This window comes from Amblyomma maculatum, chromosome 10 (assembly GCF_055883805.1).
Source record: "Amblyomma maculatum isolate TAMU_Amacu chromosome 10, ASM5588380v1, whole genome shotgun sequence".
In the NCBI taxonomy this organism is placed as follows: domain Eukaryota; kingdom Metazoa; phylum Arthropoda; class Arachnida; order Ixodida; family Ixodidae; genus Amblyomma; species Amblyomma maculatum.
In genome coordinates, this window is record NC_139353.1 from 73,488,986 (window position 1) to 73,513,581 (window position 24,596).

The window sequence follows — 24,596 nt, forward strand, 5'->3', positions numbered from 1 at the left end:
GAATTTTTCTTTAACTACAAAGTTTCTGAGGAAGCTGTATAGCTTTCCTTTGTAGCCGTATGGCTGCGCTTGGGTGATATGCCAATGAGTATAATTACTCCCTTATTAAACAAAATTATGTTGCCGCCGTTCCGTGGGTAGCCTTCCGGCTGCTGGTCGTGGCATCCAGGTCACGCATGGCGGCGACTTCCGCTGCCCAGGTCGTAAGCCGCTGTTGAATATGCGGCTCCGAGCTGGGCAAAGCAGCCTCCCAGAGCTACGGGCTGTTTATTTGCCAGGAGGCGGGGGAAAGTGCGCTGGACAAGAGTACATAATGTGAGCATAGTCTGCTCGGGGAGAGCTGTAAAGCGTGCATTGGGGCGAGAAGGCACCGGGGTGGATAAGGGCAAAGCATGCAGGGGAGAGGAAAGTGTGGGCCTGTAAATGGCGCCATGTATTCTGTTCGATTTTAGATAGGGACTTGTGAGGGGGAGGGAGGGATAAAATCGGGAGTTGCGGTAATGGAGGGTGATGTGATGGAAGGCGAGGAGGGAGTCACGCGTGTTCATCCCGGGGTGGAGGGGGCCAGCTCGGTCGGTCATCTCGCGAGCGATAGAATTTGCCGCGTCATTTCGAGGGTGCCCTACGTGAGCCGGAACCCAGAAGAGTTGGATAGGACGGGAAGGAGGGGAGGAGTGCTTAAGAATATTGAGCGCAGAGGAAGAGATTCTACCCTTTGCAAAGTTGCGGACAGGGGTCTTAGAGTCGCTAAATAAGAAAAGGGCTGGTGTGCTGGCAATGACGAGGGCGATGGCTGCTTCCTCTGCGGCAGTGGAAGTGAGAGCAGGGATAGTGGCGGCTGAGATGGATGTTCGTGTATTGGAAACAGTGGCCAGGGCATTGGCGGGATGCGAGAGGTAGGGTGCAGCTTCAACGTACACGGCGTCAGACCGTGTACCGTACTGGCACCAGAGGGTGGAGGCGCGGGCGGATCGACGAGCGGCATGATGCTCAGGGTGCATGTTCTTGGGAAGGGGCTTGGCAGTGAGCATGGAGACGAGGGAGCTAGGCAAGGGATGGGTGACACAGACAGGAGAGACAGGGGTCAAGAAGGGAGGTAAGAAGGGCTCTGCCAGGGGTCGTGAGATAAACGATCGAGTTGTGCCACGCGATGGGTCTCTACAAGTTCTGACAGAGTATTGTGGACGCCAATCGCCAGCAGACGAGAAGTGGGGGTGGAAGTGGGAAGCCCGAGAGCCGACTTATAGGTTTGGCGGATGAGACAGTTCACCATGTCTTCCTCGGCACGAGACAGAAAGAGGTAGGGGAGGGAGTAGACAAGGCGGCTTATCACAAAGGCCTGCACAAGACGACGTAGGTCGTGCTCGCGCGTGCCGTAGTTTCGGTTAGCGACCCGCCGCATCATCCGTACCGTCTGCTGGACGGTGGTAGTAAGGCGAGAAAGGACAGTAGAGTGTTTGCCATTGGATCGGAGAAAGAGACCGAGAATACGGATGCAAGAGACAGAAGGGATGGGATGTCGGTCGATAGTGACGTTAAGGTTAGGAGATGAGGTTGGAACTATGCCTCGAGCCAGGAGGAGCAGGAGCTCCGACTTGGACGAGAACAAGCTAGCCCGGCCGTGCGAGCATAATCGGCGACCGTGTCCGCGCCCGCCTGGAGAGCGGCTTCCAACTCTCTGAGATTGCCGGTAGTCACCCAGAGGGTGATATCAGCGTAGTACGCATGAGAGAAGTTAGGTATGGTAGCTAGAGCACGTGCCATAGGGAAAGGGTGATGTTGAAGGGAAGGGGGGAGAGAACAGAACCCTGGGGGGTACCTGGATTTCCAAAAGGGAAAACGGGAGAGGAGAGGGGGCCGATTGAGATCTCAGCTGTGCGATGGGCAAGAAAAGCCTTGATGTAACCATGGATCCGGGAACCCAAGTTAAGGGTAGAAAGGGCTGACGCCATCTACGCCGTCTAGACGACCACCTCCTCACCCTCAAGCCAGGACCAGCCAGAGGGGAATGTCAACGAGTTCGAGCAGTGCTGGTGCGCGAGTGTGAGAGTGCGAGAGAGTGAGGTGACCAAGACACTCACACATAATCTGGCCTGCGCCTCTCATCTATAGAACATAGGGAAACAACCCTGTAAAAACTGGCGAGAAGTGTTTGTCGTGAGTCGTAAAAAGGAGACTGTTCCTCTAGTCAGTCTCCCACTAACTAACGCTATCATATAAATACTGTATATAAAGGTTTCCCATCTCACTTCAAAATCCGTTTTCCAGCCGCCTCCTCCTTGTTCCTGCCCCGACAGCCAGCCGGGCCTACAACACGCAACCTGTGTCACGACACCGGTGGGATTCACAGATACTGCGCCCTTTATATCCTGTAAATCAATTTCAAACGCCGCTGATGCCTGCTGTACTAACGCCTCCTAGACATCTGGGTCTGCTTCTCTTTTATGTGTGGTGCGGCCTTCGAGGAAGCGGTAAATGTAAGGCGCCGCACTGTGGCCTGGAAGCTGACCCCAGCAGGCGGCAGTTGTGGCAACCCTGTATTGTGGAGACGCCATAACGCTGGGCAGTTCGAAACTAAAAGCACACAAAAATGTTTCCGATGCGTTGTTGTTGTTGTCGTTGTGGCTGTAGGAAGAAGGAAAAGAAACTGCACGGGCCTTCTACTGGCTCTGTAGCTGAGCCACCTCTACTGCCTCATGCAGACAGAAGAGAAAATAGAGAGGAAAGAAAAGGAAGAGGGAGAGAAAGACGCGCGCCGCAACAACAGCAGTCATTCGCCACCGAAGCAATGGCGGGTGCAATGACGGCCTACTACAGATAAAACTTCGGTGGCAGGCAATCCCCCGCCGCAAGCGGCGGTGACCTACCTGTCCCAGCCCCATCAGGGAAGCGTCGGTCTACTCGGATTTCACCGACTCCGAGTACTGATTCGCCCTAGGCCCCCTCTCTCTCTTCCTTTCCTCCTCTCCGATGTTGCGTTGTGCGTGCCTGTGCGTGCCATGGTTGACAGTAAAGCTGCCCAGGTGGTCGAAATTACTCCGTAGCCGTCCACTACGGCTCCTCTTTCTCTCTTTCCACTTTCACTCCCACCTTCCTCCCTTCCCTTACGGCGCGGTTGCGGTGTCCACAGAAAACAAGTGAGTCAGTTACCGCGCCTTTCCCTTCCTATAAAATAAACCAGTTTTAAATCAGTAAAGCTGCAATGACGTCACGTGAATAAGCTATATACGCATAAATTCTTGGTGACGTCATGACCTGTCGTGACTGTACATCACGGACCCCTTGTCGAATGCAACCAGCATTTCATTGAAAACATCCAAGTTTACCGGCGTTTTATAATCCGTTTACAGGAAAGGAAAGCCGCAGTATCTGTCACTCGCGCAATACCGCTATCATCCTAACGGTAGACAAGGGGAATTATGAAGAGCGTTTTGCGATCCGGGGCGTGGCCGAATTGGTAAAGCGCTGCTCTAGGGATCCAAGCGATGGAGACTCGATTTCCGGTGGAGACGAAGCTTATTAATTTAACTCTCGCTCTAAAAAGCGTGACACCTCTGCAGACAACCTTCTGTCGACAATGGTGAGGCATGTTGTTGTTGTTGTTGAAAACTTTTATTGTCCAACAGAGAAGGACCACACCGCCTGGGCCGCTCTGTCTCACCCCCCTGTAAGGGGGAGGGGACTTAGCGGCCCAGCCGCACGGGATGGTCGCATTAGATGCTGGCCGGTTTGGTTTCGCCGGCGGCCTCTGCTGCCAGTTGGACGGCGGTGAGTTGGAGCTCAGGGTCTGAGCTTCGCAATAAGGTTTCCCAGGCTTCCCTACTGCTAATGTTTTGCGCCCTGCCTGGGGAGTAAGCGCACTCCCAAATTATATGGTCGAGGGTTCCTCTCGCCCCACACCTTTTACATTTATCGTCCTCGCAGTCCGATCGGATATGTTTATTTAGTACTGGGTTTGGGTATACTCCAGTCTGCAGGCGTCTCCACGCCATTGCCTGACCTCTATTTAACGCCTTGTTTGGTGGCGGGAAACGCCTCCGGCATTGCCTGTAGTGTTCTGTAATGTCTTGATACGAGATTAATCGCCCTTCTCTATTATGTTCTGCCTGAGCCGAGCCATCCTGTACAGCTCGGAGGTAGAGATCTCGAGCTGCACTGTGGGCCGCCTCGTTACCGCTGACAGATTCGTGCGCCGGGGTCCAGATGATGTTGATCGTCCTATCAATCACTCCTTGCGTTAAAATTTTGGTGGTGAGGGGGTTTACCCTCCCCCTACTGAAATTTTGGATTGCAGTTTTACTGTCGCTAATAATATATCTAGCTTTGGTGCCAACGCAAGCGATCGCTATCGCAGCTTCCTCCGCTATCTCGGTTTCTTTCCCTAGTATGGTAGCCGCCGTGATGAGGGTGCCTCCCCCATCTACCGCCGCTATGGTCATGTATCGACTGCGGCTGTTTCCTGCCGCATCTACGTAGGCAACTTCATTTGGGGGTTTGCTCCGATATATTGTTTCTATCGCTTCCGCCCTTTTCTGTCGCCTTTCCCTATTAAACTCAGGGTGCATGTTTTTGGGTAGGGGAGGGATTCTTAGGTGCGCCCTGATTTTCCTGTCAATGTCAACCCTTTCCTTTTGCCCCCTGTCTGTGGCTATTCCAAGGTTACTTAGCGTAGCTCTTCCCACTCGCGTCGTGCTGAGTCTTTCAAGTTGCGAGGTTTTAACCGCTTCCGTGATTTCTGAAATCGTATTGTGCAGTCCTAGGGCCAGTAGCTGCTCCGTCGATGTACATGTTGGGAGGACTAGGGCCTTTTTAACGCATTTTCTGATGAGCGCGTCTATCTTTCTCCTCTCATCTGCCTTTAGGTTCAGATATGGCGTGGCGTAGCCCACTCTGCTAATGATGAAGGCTTGTACCAATCTCAGGAGGTTTTTTTCCTTGAGGCCGCCTCCATTACGTGAGACCCTCCTGATGAGGTTTAATGTCTGGGTCGCGTGGTTTTCTAACTTTTTAATGGTGATCGTGTTCCTTCCGTGTGTTTGTAAGTGGAGTCCCAATATTCGTATTGTCTCTACTTTTGGTATCTTCCTTCCTTCCACGTACACCTGTGGGTCAGAGGGAGGTTTATTCCTGAGTGCCTTGTCATTATACACGCATGAAAGGCTTTTGCCTTATAGTATGATGCATTGCGCTACGCAAGTTCAATGTTTCCTCACACAGTTAATCCTCGCATTTTTCTCCTCCTTTAAGCATTAAGCTGTAGATAACCGCTGTGTGCGCACGAAGGTTCGAAATTCGATTAATATCAGTTTACCAAGTCAGAGTGAATGTGAATTAATTGAAACAAATATTTCGGTTTCCAACCGGCCTGCTTTCGCGCGCTTTCTTAAGAGGTACCAACCGAAAATGCATACACAGCTCGGCTCCGCAAAAAGTCCAGAGGCGTTAGGTTTGCGTGCCGCTGTGGTGCTCCAGCACAATAATGATAGAAGGGGGTAGAAGTTTTTTGAAGAATGGGGACACCCCATGGTGATCTTCAAAGAAGAAAACAGAAAACTAGAATTGAGATATATGCACTGCGACCCCGCCCCGGTGGGAACAGGCCGGATTGCATGAGCCCCTTGGCTGGGTAAAGCCCGCTCCCCGAAACAAAAAACCCCCCAAAACCTTATGGTACGGGAGGCCTTGCCTGGGGTAGCCGTAGGATGATGATGGTCGCAGGTTGAGGTCTGTACCCTCACAGGAGAATTGCACCTAGTGCATCCTTCCTTTCATCTGACAAGGCAATGATAGAATGAACCTTTAGGTTACCATTGTGCTTTATGGCATCACAGCTCATTTAGACGACGGTGACAATGCAGCGGCTGCACTATAGTGACTTGAAGGGGGCAATGCGGCGGGTGACGTATACGTGCCTTGTAAAGGGGAGGCGCGATCAGCGATGCAATTTCCGCCACCGCAAGGAGTGCTGAAATACTCTGCGACATTACTGCGGCCCGCTCAGTGAGCGCCTCACTCGGTGTAGGGCAGGGCGCCTCGATGCGCACGCCCCCCTCCGCCTTGGGGTAGGCCGAAGGTGGCGCTACTCGGAAACAGCCTCGCACACCGCCGACACGGCCTATAGGCGATGCGCAAAACGCCGACAACGCCGCCTGTCGCCAATGCCGCAAAGCGTAGGCGGGCTCGGGTCGGGCGCTGTTCATGTCAGCCTCTATGCGCGCGCGTCGCGTTTTCGTCTTTGGTCGTGGTTTAACTGATATAATGCCGCTGTCAATCTTTAGCAATGTCCGGGAAGAATTTCTGCGTAGTTGATTTTTCAAACAGACTTAAAACCTTGCCAGGAACACGTTTGTATAAGTTTCCAGTGATGCTTCACGAGAATGACGGCGGCCGTGAATCGTGGTTTTTCGACGCAGAAAGCAAGCAATTGCACCGAATGACATTTGTTCAGGTTAATGCCATTTTTTTTCGACGCGCTGCTACACGACCAAAGCTAATGCCATTTCCAAAGTATGGTAACTGCGATTGACATGCAAATGTTGGTGCGCCTTCAATATGTTGCGAATATCACTGCGCTGTAAACGAAAGCAGCCTTTAAATTGGCATTCCTGTCTTGCATGCCTTGTAACCAACCTGTTGATTAGGACTATCGATTACGAAGTCAGCGGCAGTGTCGGCGGCGTTTGTTTACGAAAGGGCACGGAAGGTGCGCACGTCTGCGCTCGACTGCGAAACGCGTACGAGTTTCAACAACGCATACACTTTGCGCACTAAAGCAAGTGTCAAGATCAACACGTAAAATAGGCAGTATCTAGTGTACTCGAACCTTCGAGTATCGCCCTATGGCGCAGCATACTACAGCCCCGTTGACTCCCGTACGTTTTCGCCAGATCGTTCGCTCGGCGTATTAAGGCCCGTCAAAAAATGCTTGTCCTCATCAAGAAAACATATGGCAAATTCGTAACGCTTGCCACATCGGATACCGCGAGCTTACCGCAACGACGCTTCCCGAGAAAGCAGCCGACGACGGCGCTCTGGCCGTGTGCTAGGCCCTAGTCGTCGCTATGCCTAAACGCCTAAACGGTTTCACATCAAAGCCGTAGCTGGAAGCGCTTTGGAAAGAGTAATTTTTTTTTATTCCTTCATCAAATTAGGCGCTTATTATCCATAATCAACAGAGCATGCGTTTCTGAAGGTGACGAAAGAAATTCGCCGTGTCGGCAACTCGGCGCCGACAGACCGCGGCAGCAGGAGCGACCTGTTCCGCCCGCGCTGGGTGCGGTGGCTACGGATTGGCTGGGAGCAATGGGTGCCAGTTTTTCTTTTTTTTTACGATGGTATTTGGCATATTTCACAAACATGACAAGCTGCACAATTATAGGAGCACAGTAGCATTTATTGCAGGTGGCATGTTTGTAGTTTATTTTGGGTGTATCTTCTCATCGAGCCTCTGGAGTCGAGATAACACATTTCCTCGTTGATCGCATTCGGATGAGTACCTCACACTCATTCGATACCTAAGGTCGTTTTCATCGAATGTCATTATATTTTCTCGGGTAGCAGCAAACAAATATCATTTTGAACGAACGTCATTCTATGGAAAAGGTACTAAATTTACCGTGTGGCAGGGCTGAGTGATAACTATTGATAACTATGTTTTTAGTGTTTTCTGCTTGTCATTGCACCTTCCATGAATACTTCTTGTTTAAATTTGGTTGACTCCGCTACCGGGAATATACAATACGCATTAGATTTGTTAAATGCTTAGCCAGACGATCTTTAGCGTGCATTGACATCGCACAGCACACGGTTGCATTTTGCGTTTCGCCTCCACTTAAACGTGGGCGGCGCGGTCGACTTCGGTCCCGATAACTCGATCTTCCTCAGTAGCCTGAGCTGCTGCGGCAGGTTATTGAACAGACAATTTCCAATATGCGTTTTGAAACTTGTCATGCAATTACTTTGAAGACCAGAACCAGTGTTCTTGTTGGCTGGCAAGATTACGAAAACATAACATGTCGCTGTACTTGATATTCAATCTAAATGTTCTAGAGCTTGTTATAAAGCGCGCTGTAATTGTGCAGTTGGGCGCGAGGGTGATACAAATGAAATCAACATGATATTACAATAATAAAATAGGATATAAAGTTTAAATCTAATATGCTCTTGGCTAACCTGTGATGCGGCATTTCAGATATGCTGATATCTCATTCCCCCATGAAATTATCTACCCGATCTGCCTTTTTGACGACGGAATACGTGAAATCCATGCCGTACAGGCAGTGGTAAAGCGCAAGCATGAAAAATCTGAACTCTTGCTACAGGAGCCCAATATGCGCTATTTATCTGATGCTCAGAATTTGCAAGCTCGCTGGCTTTTCCTGTGGTCGCACCGCTACGAAACCGCTCGCAGTTTCGAAGACGCTACCAAGTTTTCTGTAGCAATTTATTGCATGTAAACGAAGCAAGCATGTACCATGAAGCAAAGAAAGAGCATTGGTTCATAGGTCAAGGAATGAACGAATTAGGGTGGCGTTGTAATGAAAGCGGGGCACCCAAAATGAGCTGCACTTCGTATATATACGCAACCTTGTTTACGCCAGTCTGCAGGAGACACTTGATGCATATGGAGGCGATGCAGTTTCAGACGGCCGTGATATCAAACACATGTCCGCTATTATAAAAGGCGATCCCCTTGGGCACACTGTCACCGCGGAAGTGCCCGCGAGACGCACACAAACGGCAGATCGCACGCGCGCGCCACGGCCAGGCTTGCCGCATGAGGCCCGCCTCGGGTTCCGACGGCCGCCGCTAGGCGGCTTTCAGTGGCGCCCCTATAGGCGCTGCGCATGGCGTATAGCTTACTAGACTAGGCCTCAGGTCATCCTTTTGAATAAAAATTTATGAATGAATGAATGAATGAATGCTTACTCCAAACAGCATCAATCGTGTAATCAACGCCTTGTAGCTAGTGTGTGTTGGTTGTACGAGTTATTCAACAAAAAACAACACAGTCATTTGCCACCGTGGTTCTCAAAGAAAACGAGCTTCGCGGCAAATTGAATCCAGCGATCATGCGCCCGCTCTTCATCTGAGAACGCATGTACGCTCAAAGCATTTAACGCGGGACTGCTACCAACACACAGATAGTTCTGATAAAGGAGTTCGGCTTCGCGAGTGCCAGGCGTTGGTTGACATCAGCTGCTGTGCCGAAGATCTTCCCGCATCTATATACAGGCTAAACCGCCTGCCGCAGTCCGTCGGTGCCGGCATGAAGAATTGTTTGTGAGCCACCGTCAGAAAAAAAGCACGCTAAAATCGGTTGCTGCTTTGAACAATAGGTGATTGTATAAATTTTCAAAATAACCCTTGCTGAGGATCGCTGATCTACAACGAGGTTCTTTGATAACTGAGATACAAGCACATTTCTGCCCGCAGCCTCCAGCTGTCGATATGGGGCTCAGCTCATCCGATCTCGCACTTGCTCTGCTAAAGCTTCGCCGAAAATACATTTATTTTTTTTTTTTTACTGTGAGACAATTGGGTTTACAGTAAGGCTGTTCGACAAATAGACTATTTACTGTAGCGCTGGTCGTGCCGTCCGCTAGCTGCGGCTTTCATGTGAAACAGTTTAGATCTAGTGACGACTAGGGCGCGCAGCGGGCGGCTATGGCGGCGTTGTCCGCCGCTCTCGCGGGCAGTACCATTGGGGGTAATCTCAATGCATCCTGTTGGCCGACGTAAGAAACGCGTCTGGCAACTGTGGTGGGTTCCGGAGGGGTAGGGGAACGAAGCTAACATGGCGTTGGAATAAACGCGTTGTACTGTTGACTGCTTGTTTGATGACTTCGGTAGACCCCAAGTGGACAAGTGGCAATGAGACTCAGATGAAGACGGGAGGTGCGCACAAAACCTGTTAAGTAAACCCAATGACCTTACTTGAGACGCAAGAGCCTGCAGCGGCACGCAGGTGAGTGGCATGGCACACTCAGTGAGCGCACAGCCATTGTTGGCGGCACCGCTACAATTCGATTCAAATGCGAAAGAGTGGAGATAAACTACTCCGAGCGAATGGAATCGTACTTCGATGCAAATGGAATCACTGACGACGCACGCAAGCGCGCGGTTCTCATAGCGTGCCTTAGCCCGAAAGTATATGGTCATCTTCGAAGCCTACTGGCGCCGAGAAAGCCTCGGGATAAGCCCTATGACACCATCCTTACACTGTCCAGACAGCACCTGAATCCAGCACCGTAGGAATCTATGAAGGATACCGGTTCGAAACCCGCGTCAGAACACCGGCGGGAAGGTAAGCGAATACCTGGCGGAGCATGCAAAATTGCAGACAGCTGTAGCTTCGGCAGCGCGTTGGAACGTAACCTGCGGGACAGATTTGTTATCGGTCAATGAGAAAAGATGGTTCAGCGTGTACTTCTTGCTAAGCCAAAGTCTCTCGATCTTCAAGAAGCAGTAGACATCGCTACGTCGGCGGAATCGGCGATGCAAAACGTTGAGCGCGTACCCCATGCGAACGCTTCGGAATCTGCGAACAAGGTCAATGCCGTAGCTTTCAGAAAAAAAAAATAAACGAAGCACGCCAAGGTTCAAAAGGCCAGCAACAAAGATGCCGCGTAAGTGCATTCGCTATAGCTATTGTTCACATGATGCTCCTAACTGTCCACACAAAACGTCGACAAAGTGCCACACGCAAGGATATTTCTCCACAATGTGTTTCGGTGGTGGAAAGCGAAAATACCAGCAGTTTCAGGCGAAGGCGGCAAGTGTGGAAGCGGGCGACAACAGCACTGAAGCCCTTGACATTTTCACAGTAACAAGCGAAGGTACTGTGGTTGAGTCGGTCTACAAGACGGTGAAGTGGGGACCAGTGGGTCTCAACATGCAGATTGATAAAGATTCGCCAGTCCGCATAATTCCTGAAGAAGCGTACCATTGCCATGTCAAGCAGTGACAAACCTTGAAGAGCATAAACAAGAAGCTTCGTTGCTACTTAGGGAAGTTGCCTGTCAGCGGGGTGCTTCACATGACAACGCAGTACCAGGACAAGAAAGCTGCTGAACTGTGTCGTGCAGTGCCCAGGTTCTTCACTGTGCGGTAGGGACGTGATCCAAAAGCTTCATTTGCGGCCTGACCAGGAGGTAGACCCAATACTCTTTCTAGACAGTGAAATCTCACATGCAACAGAGCAGCTGAAAAAAATAAAGTTCAAAGATCTCTTTTAGCCAAGAACAAGACTGATGAAGGGCTCTCCTGCCAGAATTGCTATGAAGAAATACGCAACTCCAACATTCCTGAAAGCCCATTCACTGCCCAATTCACTACGCGAAAAAGAGAAACTGAAACTAGACAGAACGTGTAGCAAGGGATCCTGACTCCATTCATTGCTCTTGGGCAACGCCAATTGTCCCAGTAGTAAAAATAGACGGAACCTTGAGAATCTGTGGGGACTTCAAAGTCAGAGTCGGCCCCAAGTATGAGATTGACCAGTACCCACTACCAAAAATGTACTACATTTTTGCCTCTCTCAAGGATGGCTACTGGTTTTCAATTTGGACCTACGTGAAGCCTACCGCCATATACCACAGGATGAGCAAGCAAAACAAATTGGTGCACTTAACAACCGCAATGGCCTATTTGCTTACAGCAGGCTGCCGTGTGGCAGTGCATCAGTCTCTTCCAAAGGAAGATAGAATACTGAAAAGTGTTCCAGGCACTCAAGTTTTTTTTAATTGATGTCCTGATCGCAGAGGCAAAGAATAAGCGTGTTCGTGTCTCTCATATGAGTCGTATAGTATTTACCGCTTGTTGGAGGACTATGGTACACCCCAAGGGGCCAACACGTCCATTGTGGCAAGCGTTGCGAATTTGTCGTCTACATTTTTTATTCGGCTGGAGTAGGACATTTTTCAATGTACCGCTTATATTACACCCATCAAACCATCCTAGGAGGACGGAACGGGGCTGTTTATATACGACGAGGTCGGCCGCGTACTCGAAGCTTGAATCCGCCGGACGGCACATTAGGCAAAGTGTACGTATAGCAAGGAGAGATAAGAATGCCTTCTTGAACATACAGTGTCAAGCAGTTGAGGACAACAGCCAATTAAGGAACACAAGAGCTCTGTATAAGACAATCAAAGATATCAAAGGAAGCTTCTGTGCTAAGCTGGGCGTGATAAAGGACAAACGAGGCAAGGACCTCACTGAAGCCTCAGAGATAAAGAAGAGGTGGCAGGAATACACAGAAGAACTGTACAAGAAGGACCCGAATGTGCAAACCCAACATAGGACGGTTGTGATTACTGATCTCGAGCCGGGCATCCTGAAGAGTGAAGTTGAATGGGCCTTAGCCAGCCTTGCTAAGAACAAAGCTAGCGGAATTGATGGTATTCCAGCTGAGTTGCTTCAAAACCTCAACCACGACGCTGTTAACACACTGCATACATTATGTCAAAAGATTTGGACAACCCTGCAGTGGCCACAGGATTGGAGGAGGTCAGTTTACATCCCCATTCCAAAGAAAGGCAGTGCCAAAGATTGTTCCAACTACCGCACGATCGCGCTTATTTCGCATGCTAGCAAGGTGATGTTAAAAATCCTGCAAGGTAGGCTGCAGCAGTATGTGGATTGGGAGCTTCCGGACGTGCAAGCTGGGTTTCGGAAGGGCAGAGGAACTAGAGACCACATTGCCAACCTTCGCTGGATCATGTAAAAAGCAAGAGAGTTCCAGAAACCCATTTACTTCTGCTTTATTGATTATGCGAAAGCGTTTGACTGCGTAGATCACAGCAGATTGTGGCAAGCTCTCCAAGAGATGGGAGTTCCAATTCACCTCATCTGTCTCCTCAGGAACCTTTATGGAGGGCAAGAGGCCACAGTCAGAACTGGGCATGGTCTTACTGATTGGTTTCCGATTGAGAAAGGGGTGAGGCAAGGCTGCATACTGTCGCCCTGCCTATTTAACCTATATGCAGAGTGCATCATGAGGAAGGCCGGTCTGGACGAGTCTTCAGCTGGAGTGAAGATCGCTGGAAAACGCATCAACAACCATAGATATGCGGATGATACCACTTTAATGGCAGAAAGTGAAGTGGATCTCAAGAGACTTCTGATGCGCGTACAAGAAGAGAGTGAGAAGTTTGGGCTTAAACTGAACATTAAAAAGACGAAGATCATGGCGTCTTGCCCTATCAAGTCCTGGAGCATCAATGGACAAGAAGTGGAAGCTGTGACAGATTTTCTGTTCTTGGGCGCCAAGATTACCTCGGAAGGAGACTGCAGCCATGAAATTAGGAGACGCCTGCTTCTGGGAAAGAGAGCAATGGTTAGCCTTGACCGCCTAGTAAAGAGCAGAGACATTAGTCTGCCAACCAAGATCCGTATAACCCGTGCTATGGTCTTTCCAGTTGTGATGTATGGATGCGAGAGTTGGACTGTGAAAAAGGCTGACCGCCGAAGAATTGACGCGTTTGAATTGTGGTGCTGGCGAAGACTCTTAAGAGTTCCTTGGACTGCCAGAAGATCTAATCAGTCGGTATTGTCGACCATAAACCCTGACTGCTCATTGGAGGGTCAAATTCTAAAGTTAAAGCTCAGCTACTTTGGTCATCTGATGAGAAGAGAGGAGTCGCTGGAGAAAGATTTGATGTTGGGAAAGGTTGAGGGTCGCCGGAGAAGGGGTAGGCAGCGAACGCGATGGTTAGGTGGCATTCTCGAGGCATTGCAGATGAAGCTATGTGATGTTAAGAAGATAGTGAGAGACCGGAAAGCGTGGCGTGACATGGTCCATAGGGTCACGAAGAGTCGGACACGACTGAACGCCTGAACTGACTGACGTATTGTAAGCTTGACAACCTGGCGCTTTAAATTAAATTTTGCACCCGGACATGGTTAGGACAGAGCTTCGCCTCGGTTCCTCACCAACCTTTTGGCGGGTGCAATAAATGTTATTTCTCTCTCTCTCTCTGCACCCGGGCTTTAGAAGTGTCAGCGCACGTTAAAGATCCCCAGGTGGTCGAAATTACTCCGTAGCCCTCCACTATGGCTCCTCTTTCTCTCTTTCCACTTTCACTCCCACCTTCCTCCCTTCCCTTACGGCGCGGTTAAGGTGTCCACAGAAAACAAGTGAGACAGTTACCGCGCCTTTACCTTCCTATAAAGCAATAAAGCAATCAGCACACATTACGTATACCCTTCCGTAAACAAACACCGACACCGCCGCTGAACTTCGTAATGGACAATCGTGATCAGCAGGTTGGTTACAAGGAATTAAAGACATGCATATGAGTTTGAAAGCTACTTTCGTTCTCAGCGTTGTCATTTTCGCCACACAGAAGGTGCAACAAATTTTGTGTATGCTCCAATTCATATCCGTTGCAATAGAAGAAAAAGCATCAGTTTTGGCAGTGTAAAAGAACATAGAAAAGTGACATTAAATTGAAAAGATGTCATTCGGTGGGAATGGTGTTAAATTTTCCATGTGACGTGTCTCTAGAGGTATTGTTTGGATGTCCTGAGAAGGTCACTTCTTGTTTCATTGATGCCTCTCAGATTTTTGTGGGAATTCTCCGGACTTCCATAGGACATCCCAACCTCCCATAATCAGAGTCCTTCGGATGTCCCTGGGATGTCTGTGTGTTGAATGGGTAAGCGACCCGGCGGTGGCGATAGCAGCAAACGTGCGTGCTCGCCGGTCGTAAAACTAAAAATGCCTGCAGCATCCAACAGTGCTCAATTTAAAATCGACGCAGAAACATCTCGATCGGTCATCTAATGGACACCGAAAAAGTCTGGCATAATACGGAATCTCTCCAATCACATGCGATAAGGCTGCATGGCGACGGCTTTTGGAACAAATAACGATTTGTAACCTTCATGGCAATATACAAAATATTGTGCGCTTAAAAACAAATGAAGATTTGCCATGAATGCAGAATTGAAAATGAAGCGACGACGTGCTTGACAGCGCGGTTTGACTCACCGGCTTTAGAAAGGCAAAGTTGGCAAGTAAGTAGATCTTGGAACTCAACATCACCTGTCCTCAGCCGCCAACTATTATTGTCAAGAAGTCTGCTCGGCCATAACCCTGCAGTTCTAAAGATGATGGCAAAGGTCTAACAGAGCAAAGATATGGGGAAGACCTGGCGCCGCCCTCAAAGGATTAAAGGGGGGTGGGGGGGTAGCCGCCCGTTCTGCCTCCCCCTCCCCTCCCTGTGCGCACCTCCACATATGATACTTAGCATCATCAAGTTTTCATCCTGACCATTTTGAAACCCCGTTCTCCATTTCTTTAATTATTGAAATTATTACAATAATTTCATTAATTCATCATCGCATATAATACACGTATCAATAATCGATCACTAAAAACACAAATTACCATGATACAATTTTTACACAGCCTCCAAATTTCTCGCACGCGATGCTGGCAACTATTACCACTATGCCGACGGCTTTTCGGCCGATCGACCTGTATTAACTATCGCTTAATAGGTGATTTGTGAAGGCAGCACAAAAACTGCGCCTGTTTAAACGCTGTTCGAAGCGGGCGACTAGCTATACTGTCCTCATCATGTGTGATGCGTGGAAAAGTGCTTTTAAGAGATCCAAGCTTAGCAAAACGTCCAAACATGCTTGGTACACGCGATAAGCACTGCAGAAGAAAGCACACAGCACACCTTTGTACTGTTTTCCTGGAACTTTTCACTCGCCTTTATGCAAGTACTGCAAAGTGCCATCACCGAGTTTGCATGGATGTCAGCGCACTATTCAATCGTAGCCAAGTATTTCGGAATTTTAGAACATTAAATAATTTTATAACTTGAGCATGAATCGAATAACAAACTTTCCATACTAATGATTTCCAACAGGAGCGCATGGGCAGCTTTGTGTTTGCGTTCCATCTCTTCCGCCCGTGCCCTGACGCGGTGATACCGTGGTTACGGCATTCAACTGCTGTGGAAACCTTTTCAGCCATACAGTAGAGGTAACATAGTTTTGCGCTAAAACGCCAGGAAACCGCTTCAGGCCGGGAAGCAAGCATGAACCAGCATCCCTGTGCTCTGTATCGATCCCGATCGTCGTATCCCAATAGACTGTCGGTGATACCGGACACGTAGGATTTGTGGCTGCTCAGCAAGGTCAGTCTCTTGAAGTATACTGTTTTCTTGGCATCATCCGAGGCCTTACCAACCGGGCGGGTACGCTCTTGCCGAGGCTGCCCAGGTAACCTTGCCGAAATTAATAATAATAATAATTGGTTCACAGGAAGGGAAAGGCGCAGTATCTGTCACACTTGTTTCTGTGGACATCTGAACCGCGTCGTAGGGGGAGGAAGGAAGGTGTGAGTTAAAGTGGAAGGAGATAAAGGGGTGCCATGGTACAGGACACCGGAGTAATTTTGAACACCTGGGGATCTTCAACGTGCACTGACATCGCACAACACACGAATGCCTCGTCGTTTCGCTTCATCGAAACGCGGCCGCTCGCGGTCGGGATCGAGCTCGGGAACTGCGGCACAGTAGTCGGGCATCTTAACTGTTACCACCACGGAGGGGCCCGAAATTAATAGCCTACGCAGAGAAACTGTAATGAGCTGCGTTTCGATGGAAGCGTAATGAAGTGGCGGACGTGTGCTGTGGAATGTCACTTGTTGCAACTGAAGGAAGAAGGAAAAGAAAATGCACGGGCCTGCTACTGGCTCTGCAGCTGAGCCACCTCAGCTTCCTCGTGCGGATAGAAGGGAAAATAGAGAAGAAATAAAAAAGTTGGCTGAAGGCTTACTGGAAGATTGCGAAATCAATACTCTTGGCTGCGCCTAGTTCGACGGCTGCGCCCCGACTACTGCGAGGTTGTTGTTGTTGTGGCTGTAGGAAGAAGGAAAAGAAAATGCACGGGCCTGATACTGGCTCTATAGCTGAGCCACCTCCGTTGCCTTTAAAACTGATTGCTTTATAGGAAGGGGAAGGCGCGGTAACTGTCTCCCTTGTTTTCTGTGGACACCTTAACCGCGCCGTAAGGGAAGGGAGGAAGGTGGGAGAGAAAGTGTAAAGAGAGAAAGAGGAGCCGTAGTGGAGGGCTTCGGAGTAATTTCGATCACCTGGGGATCTTTAACGTGCGCTAACATCGCACGGCACACGGACGCCTCTTCGTTTCGCCTCCATCGAAGCGCAGCCGCCGAGGTCGGCTGCGAACCCGGGTATTCCGGACTGTAGTCTGGCGTCTTGCCACTGCACCACCCCGGCGGGGGCGAAGTGCTAGCAGTATTGCTTTCGCAATAAAAAAAAGACGAAGAGAAAGACGCGCGTCGGAACAGCCGTCGTCCACCACCAAAGCGGTGGCGGGTGCAATGACGGCTTACAACATGATCACAATACGGTGGCAGGCTAGCCCCCGCCGCAAGCGTTCAGCCCTGATGGGGCTGGTGCAGGTGGTCACCGCTGCTTGCGGCGGGGGCTGGCCTGGCACCGAATTTTTATCTGTTGTAGGCCGTCATTGCACACGCCACCGCTGGTGGTGGACGACGACTGTTGTTGCGGCGCGCGTCTTTCTTTCCCTCTTGCTTTTCTTTCTTCTCTATATTCTCTTCTATCTGCACAAGGCAGCGGAGGTGGCTCAGCTACAGAGCCAGTAGCAGGCCCGTGCATTTTCTTTCTTCTTACAGCCACAGCAACAACAACAACCGCCGCAAGCGGCGTTGATCTACAAGTCCCAGCCCCATGGGGCCTGATACAACTCTGGTTTGGTTTGGTTTGTAGGGTTTAACGTCCCAAAGCAACTAAGGCTATGAGAGACGCCGTAGTGGAGGACTCCGGAAATTTCGACCACCTGGGGTTCTTTAACGTGCACTGACATCGCAAAGCACACGGGCGCCTTTCTTTTCGCCTCCATCGAAAAGCAGCCGTCGAGGCCGGGATTCGATCCCGCATCTTTGGGAACAGTTGTCAAGCGCCGAAACCAGTGCGCCACTCCGGCGGGGCTGATACAACTCTTCATCACCGTGCTCTGCATGTGTTCGGATGCACGAACAGGTGTGGTGGTGGTAGAAAGCATTTATATAGGACAAATACAGGAGGTTATGCGTGAGCTGACCCTGAAGGGGCCAACCCTCACAAACACTAGGTGGAGGTCCCTAGTTCGGTACCCCAGTGGCGTCTGCTGCCGTTCGGGCTCGCCCGACTAAGGCCCGTTGTGCCTTCAGGTCGGAGCAGCCGAGCAGGGTCGCCTCCCAGTCCTCCCGGGTTGGGTTGGGGTGAGGGGGATAGCCGGATTTGAGGGGCAGGCCCACACCATGTGGTAGATCGCGAAGATATAATCTTCCATTGCGTTAAAAGATCGCGGCGCAATGCGGCGCTGCTGAGAAGAGAGATAAGTTCAAGCCGACCAAACGAAACATTCTACTCGAAGCATTTTCGTGACTTACTACATGCAGTTTGTTCCTAATGCGATTTCTATGAGGTTTTGACAAAAAGGCATGGATGAACCACGCCGCGGTTTCTTCTATTTCTTTGCACAACAGTCGGAACAGCCGCTATTTCCTAGAACCACGGTTATTAAAGGAAGAAAAGGGAGGTGAGGTTTGTACTTCATAGTTCCATTACTTTCCGACTATTCAGCTGTCATTTGTATGTGAACCGTTGCGTTTAGTGCGATTTCGATCAGTTGATGCAGTGCAATCTCGCGATGGGACGGGCAGACGTCATCGGCGCATGGTTGTATTCGCGTGTCTCGTTTCTTTTTTTTCTTTAATGAGGAAGCATTAATTCGCTTTGTTTACAGATTTCTGTCCGCAGACCGCGTCAGCAAAATCGTGTCCGCAGCAGTTGTAATTGAGCAGTTGTAGAGGTTAATGAGTGGTCTCAACAGATAGAGGGTGACGTAATGTTGTGTCCGAAAATAATTAGGCCAATAAGTTAATTAGGAATATATTTAGAGGCAAAATACGCAAAATCATGTCCGCAGCAGTTGTAATTGAGGAGTGGTAGAGGTTAATGAGTGGTGTAATTTCATAGAGGGTGATGTAACATTGTGTCTGAAAAAATAATTAGGCCAATAAGTTATTTAGGTAATTACTTAGAGGCACAAAATGTAAAAGTAAAGGCGAAAATGGTCTCATTAGCCAATGGCTTGGCATCACATTTGAATATATCAAGTACTAAAATAGTTAATTAAATCAGTCAACTAAGGTGACGCTAAGGATGTGACGTCACGCAACCTGAAGGAATTGGCGCGGAATTTTAAAGTATACCAGACTAAAGTAGTTAATTAAGGAAGTCAATTAAGGTGACGTTATGCAACCGGAAGTAGAGCCGAAAAAGGGCATAGGAAGGGATTGGCGCAGAATTTGAAAGTACCGAAGACTAAAATAGGCAGACAAGAAGTGAATTAATGTGACTTCACGCAACCGGAAGGAGAGCCGAAAAAATGGATAGGAAGGGATTGGCGCAATTTGAAAGTAGCAGACTAAAATGGGTAAACAAGTGAATTAATGTGACGTAGAAGATGTGACGTCCCGCAACCGGAAGTAGAGCTGATAAAGGGCATAGGAAGGGATTGGCGTGCAATTTGAAAGTACCAAAGGCTAAAATGGGTAAAAATTCTATAAAATTCTTGGTTTCCCAAAGTACTACGGGTACTACGACTGGCACTCAAAGCAGGATTTGGTACACCAAGCCTTGGGTCCATTTTTCACAACAATGACCTTTCGGGCTGGGCGGAAGGCCTGAGACGGAGGTAGTCGGCTTGGGCATTGTTCGCTGCACTTCCTTCCCAGATGCGCGCCGAAGTTTGGCTGAGGGCCATGCAGTTTCTGCTAATAATGACACACATTACTTTTCAAAATGCCTTACTCTAACCAAAGCAAGTTTTCATGCCAGACCAACGCTCCCCACAACGTAAGTGCTGCATCATTTGTGGGCACATCTAGTACGGATACATGCCGTGAAAATCCCGATGGTCATTCGTGTGAAAATGGCATGCCATAATGACGTTCAGAAAACCGCAGAGAGCTGCGATCAGCAAACAGCGCAGCGAAGGAGCGGCATCGGAAGCTTCCCCGGTTCTCAAAGTGTCGTCACGCGACGTCTTGGCGAATCACAGGCGGCGGCGCGACCCACGGTGAGCCCTGTCGCGCGAGTTGCGTATTTCTGCTAAAAGAAGGCTATTTCTTCCTTCTTCTGCCTCATTTCAATCTAATATTCGAGTTCGCTGCAAGAAAAACGGTGGGTTTCTGCTGAAAGCCCAATTTTTGCAAAAAGCGCTGCAGTGTCCCTTTAAAGATCCTCAGGTGAAATTACTCCGTAGGCCTCCACTACAACTCCCTTCTCTTTCCACTTTAATTCCTACCTTCATCCCTCCCCTTCCATTGCGGGTAACGTGCTGTTAGATACAATGCCGTTGCCCCCTGCAAGCAGCCCAACGTCTTCTTGCAGGGGGCAACGGCTGCTCCACATCATGGGCAATCCGGCTGTTTGAGGCGGCCGCCACCTCTTCCATACTTTATGCCCTCCCTTTTGTTTCCCTCAGGCCCACCAGAGTGAACATCCTGGACGGAGCACGCAGGAAATGGATCCGACGCCTGCTGGGAGCAACGCAGTGCTCTAGGATTGCGGCAACACTGGCGGAAGCCGGTGTCTACCCCCTGACCCTGCAGCTCCTCCAGAGAGGCCTCACTCACGTGGACCGCCTTCACCATGCCCCTGACGGAGCTTCCCTCCTGGCACGGCTGTGCAGCGCCCCCCATTCACGGATGGGACAACTGACGGCTGTATACAGGGACTTCATCGGAGATGCCCCAGGGTATTCCATCCTCCCTCCTCCACCAACACGTCCTCCTTTGCAGGTCGCCCTTGACCTGGAGGGGGTAAGCAAGCGCCGCTCCCCAGCTGCTGCCCTGGGCCAGGCTGCCGCAGCCCTGATTGAAGAGTGCAAAGGGAGCACCCTCCTCTTCACTGATGGCTCGGTCCTGCCTTCCACGGGCCAGGCTGCAGCGGCTATGACGGCTCCACAGGTGGGGGTGTCCAGCTCTTGCAGGCTCTCCTTTCCAGGTAGCTCTACTGCAGCCGAGCTGGCGGGCCTCCATCTGGCAGCGGACTTCCTGGAGACTGGTCAGCCCCCAGGCTTCTACACCATCCTGTGCGACTCGAGGCCGGCACTGCAGCTCCTGCGCAAGCCGTCCTGCTTCCAGCTATCGGCTTGCCACCTACGAGCGCGCCTCCAGGCCCTGGAGGATGCCGGCTTCGTCATCTTACTGCACTGGATCCCGGGCCATGCGGGCATCCAGGGAAACGATGAGGCCGACGCACTTGCCAAAGCGGCCCACTCTGACCAGGTAAGTATGACTAATCATGTATCTGCCTTTGACTTTTCCAGGCTCCCCCTCAAGAAGGCCGTGAGGGCCCTGCACCCCGATCGGCGGATCGCCGAAGGGAGGACTTTCCACCGCCTGTCCGACAAGCTCGCCCGCAGGGAGCGAGCTCTCCTCCTACGCCTCCGCACCGGAGGTTCCTGGACGCCCACGGAAATGTATGTCCGTGGCCGGGCCCCCACCCCAGCATGCCCCTCCTGCGGTGATGCAGGAACGCTGGGGCACCTCCTCTGTGTGTGCCCGGCACACGCCCACCACCGTCGCAAGATGAAGGCAGGCTACCGGGCCCTCGGACTTCCTGCTGCCACCGAGGAGCACCTGCTCTTCCCGGCCAGGAGCCCCCTGGCAGCCCACCGGCTCCTGCTGGCCTTCCTGGAGGAGTCCGGCTTGGCTGCAAGACTGTAGCCCACCACCGGGCCTGCTGACCTGCTGGCCACAGCGCCGGCGACGGAGCCGATGACAAGGACGACGAGAGCGACTCCACGACGATGATGATGACCCCCCTCCCCCTCCCAACATCCCATCTCCCCTTCCCCCGGACACCAAGAGTGCCGCCGCGAATTAAGGCCGGCATAACCCGTGTCCGGTATCCCCCCCCAAGAATAACCCAAAGACGCCATCCATCCATCCGTCCTGTGAACCAATTATTTTAGATGATAACCATACAGAGCTCTTTTGGTCAAAAAGCCATCATTGTCGTTGGAAATCGTTGTCATTGGAAATAATCGGGGGCTTTCTACCACCATAATTTGTGGTTCTAGTGACTTATGATTGTTGTGCAATAGGTGACGAGTTAATGAAATCATTTGAATTAAATGAATTCGAATAAAAAATTGGTACAAAGAGAGTGTCAAAAATGTTCAGAATGAAAATTTAATGCTTGGCAATGCTCATTAAAATATGTTAAGGGGGGATGCGGGGCTAAAATCGTGATTTTAATAGGAAAAAACGTGTTTTTTATTTTTTTCTATTTTGGATCCTGCATTTATCAAAGAAGCTTCTCACCAATTTTGGTAGTCATTAGCGCCGTAGAAAATAATAAAATGAATTTTTTTCACGAGGTGGTGGAGCGCGTTCGCTGCAGAAAGCGCCTATGAACGCTGCTTTCAACGCGCGGCCGCAAAGCGGGCAAGAAACCGAACGCGGAGTGGAACGCCACATTAGAAAGTTTGTTTTTCGCACTTTCTAGCCAAAGATGACCTGCTATCGAGAGTACAGCGCACAACTAAAAAAAAACAAAAACGGACAGCCTTATTTTGGGCTGGGCAATTGCGGATTGGCTGGAAAACCGAAACTGAAGCTTGGATTGGCCGAAACAAGACAAGTGACCTTCGAACGCTGTTTTTGCGCCAAAAGTAGCCTGGCTAACCAGACTGCTTTAGTAAGTTCGATGCTGCTTGTTATCTTTCTTGCACTTCTGCAAGTTTGTTGCGATCAGTGAGTGGTTGATGGTGGGATAGGAAGATGCCTGCAACAAAGTCTTCGACGCGGAGAAGCTTTGGGAAGCGAAGCAATCGCCACATAGCAGCGTCGAGTTGAAGAGGAGGGCCCTATGTATGCAGCAGGGCACTTTGATTAATTATTTTTGGTCCGAAAATTAAACAGCATGTTCCGAAATGTTTCAACTCATTTTTCTAAGTTCGCACTTTTTGCGAAAACACAACCTTAGGAAAACTATCATTTCCAAACTCTTTCGCTATAAGCAGCTTTCAAGGTGGTTTCTGGACTATATTTTTGTCGGGAACAAGATAAGGCACTTTTTAGATCACTAATTACTCTCCAAGTTAAAAAAAAATTGAGATATCTTACATACAATGACAACAAAAAAAAATGAAGTTTGTTTTCCAAATGCAGAAAGTTTTACAAAAATGCCGTAAAAAGCCCGCAATTCTCATTATCCTGCACGATGAACTATCTAGAAGGTATTCAATCACAAAAAATTAGTATATCTTCATTGTTTTTGAAATGATAGTTTTCCTAAGCTGACACACCTCTTTGTTCAGTATAGCAGCTACAAGTTATTACCTATTTGTGCTAGGGCAATGAAATTTAGAATATATTCTAATAAGAGGAAGGTAAGCCACTCCAGAAAATTTTATGAAAATTGGTACAGCCGTTCAAAAGTTGACCCTTTAGCCTAGCATCCCCCCTTAAGTATAACTGATCAATTATTTTTGGAAATAATTAAAAAAGTTGAAATGGTTGCAATTGTCAAACTGCTCAGAATGGAAAGTCGATGTTTGCTGATGGCAAGTATCGGTGTATAAAATTGGCGAAAAAATTTAAAAACAAAAATAAAATTGACAATTAAAAAGGTAAACACATCGGCCCTGTGTGTGAAATGCTCTCGTGTCACAGCCTTGACAGCGGAGACCCTAATGGTATTTTTTATTTAGGTCGCCACCCAGGCAAATGGGTTGCTCTATAAATCCCCCCCCCCCCCCCCTGCAAACCTTACTTAGTGCCAGCTCCCTCCGCGAGTAGTGGAAGGAACCAAAATGCAAATTCTAGCAAATTGTCAGCTCGCATTTGATGCAGCATGCATGCTCAGTAGCATTTTGTTTACATAACAAACATTTTGACGCCATTTTTTGAACCAACCTTTCAGGGACCTTGTAATGACAATTCGCGAGTTGGCAGCAACTGTCATCGGCCATGACGGCACATGGACTGGTGAGCCGGTTAAACTCTGTGAAGTAGTGAAGAAAAATAGAGTACAAAAAAAAAGGAAAACGCCATTGCTGCCAACACGAGTTTTTTTATTCTAGGAATGCGCAACGGAGCACCATCCTAATCGGAGGGTGAGCCACCTACAGAACCCTTGTTTGAAAGGACAGAGACTGTTCCATACGCTGTTGGTATCACTATTTCGTATGTGCGGACTTATTTTACAAACATAAAAACTGCCTCACATGCAACATGAATAACTAAATATGCTGAATTCAGGATGCTTGACTGTAAAATGTCCAGTGCAATGTTTTACTCACCTTCGGCACTGCAGGCTTCAAAGATTCTAGACAACATGAAATATGCACAAGGCACAGCCTAACGTGACGCATTGCTTCAGGAACTCTGTATTGGAGTAGGTGTATGTGGGCCACACAGAAATAGAACGACAGTACAAAGTCAAGTGTACATGGGCTTCACCTCCCGCCTGTATTCAGCAATCATTTATTACACCACTCTTAGGTTCCTCACACCACCATTCAACAGGGGC

The 24,596-nt window shown here is 49.5% G+C and overlaps 1 protein-coding gene across 1 annotated transcript; it reads left to right on the forward strand.

The window, feature by feature from the left end:
* Positions 1-10,723: 10,723 nt before the first annotated feature.
* LOC146176800 (uncharacterized) lies at positions 10,724-21,784 on the forward strand. Its single transcript, XM_084581396.1, has 2 exons — positions 10,724-10,838; positions 20,445-21,784. Exons 1-2 carry the CDS (start codon positions 10,724-10,726, stop codon positions 21,782-21,784), a joined length of 1,455 nt encoding a protein of 484 aa, XP_084437522.1.
* The last annotated feature ends 2,812 nt before the right edge of the window (positions 21,785-24,596 follow it).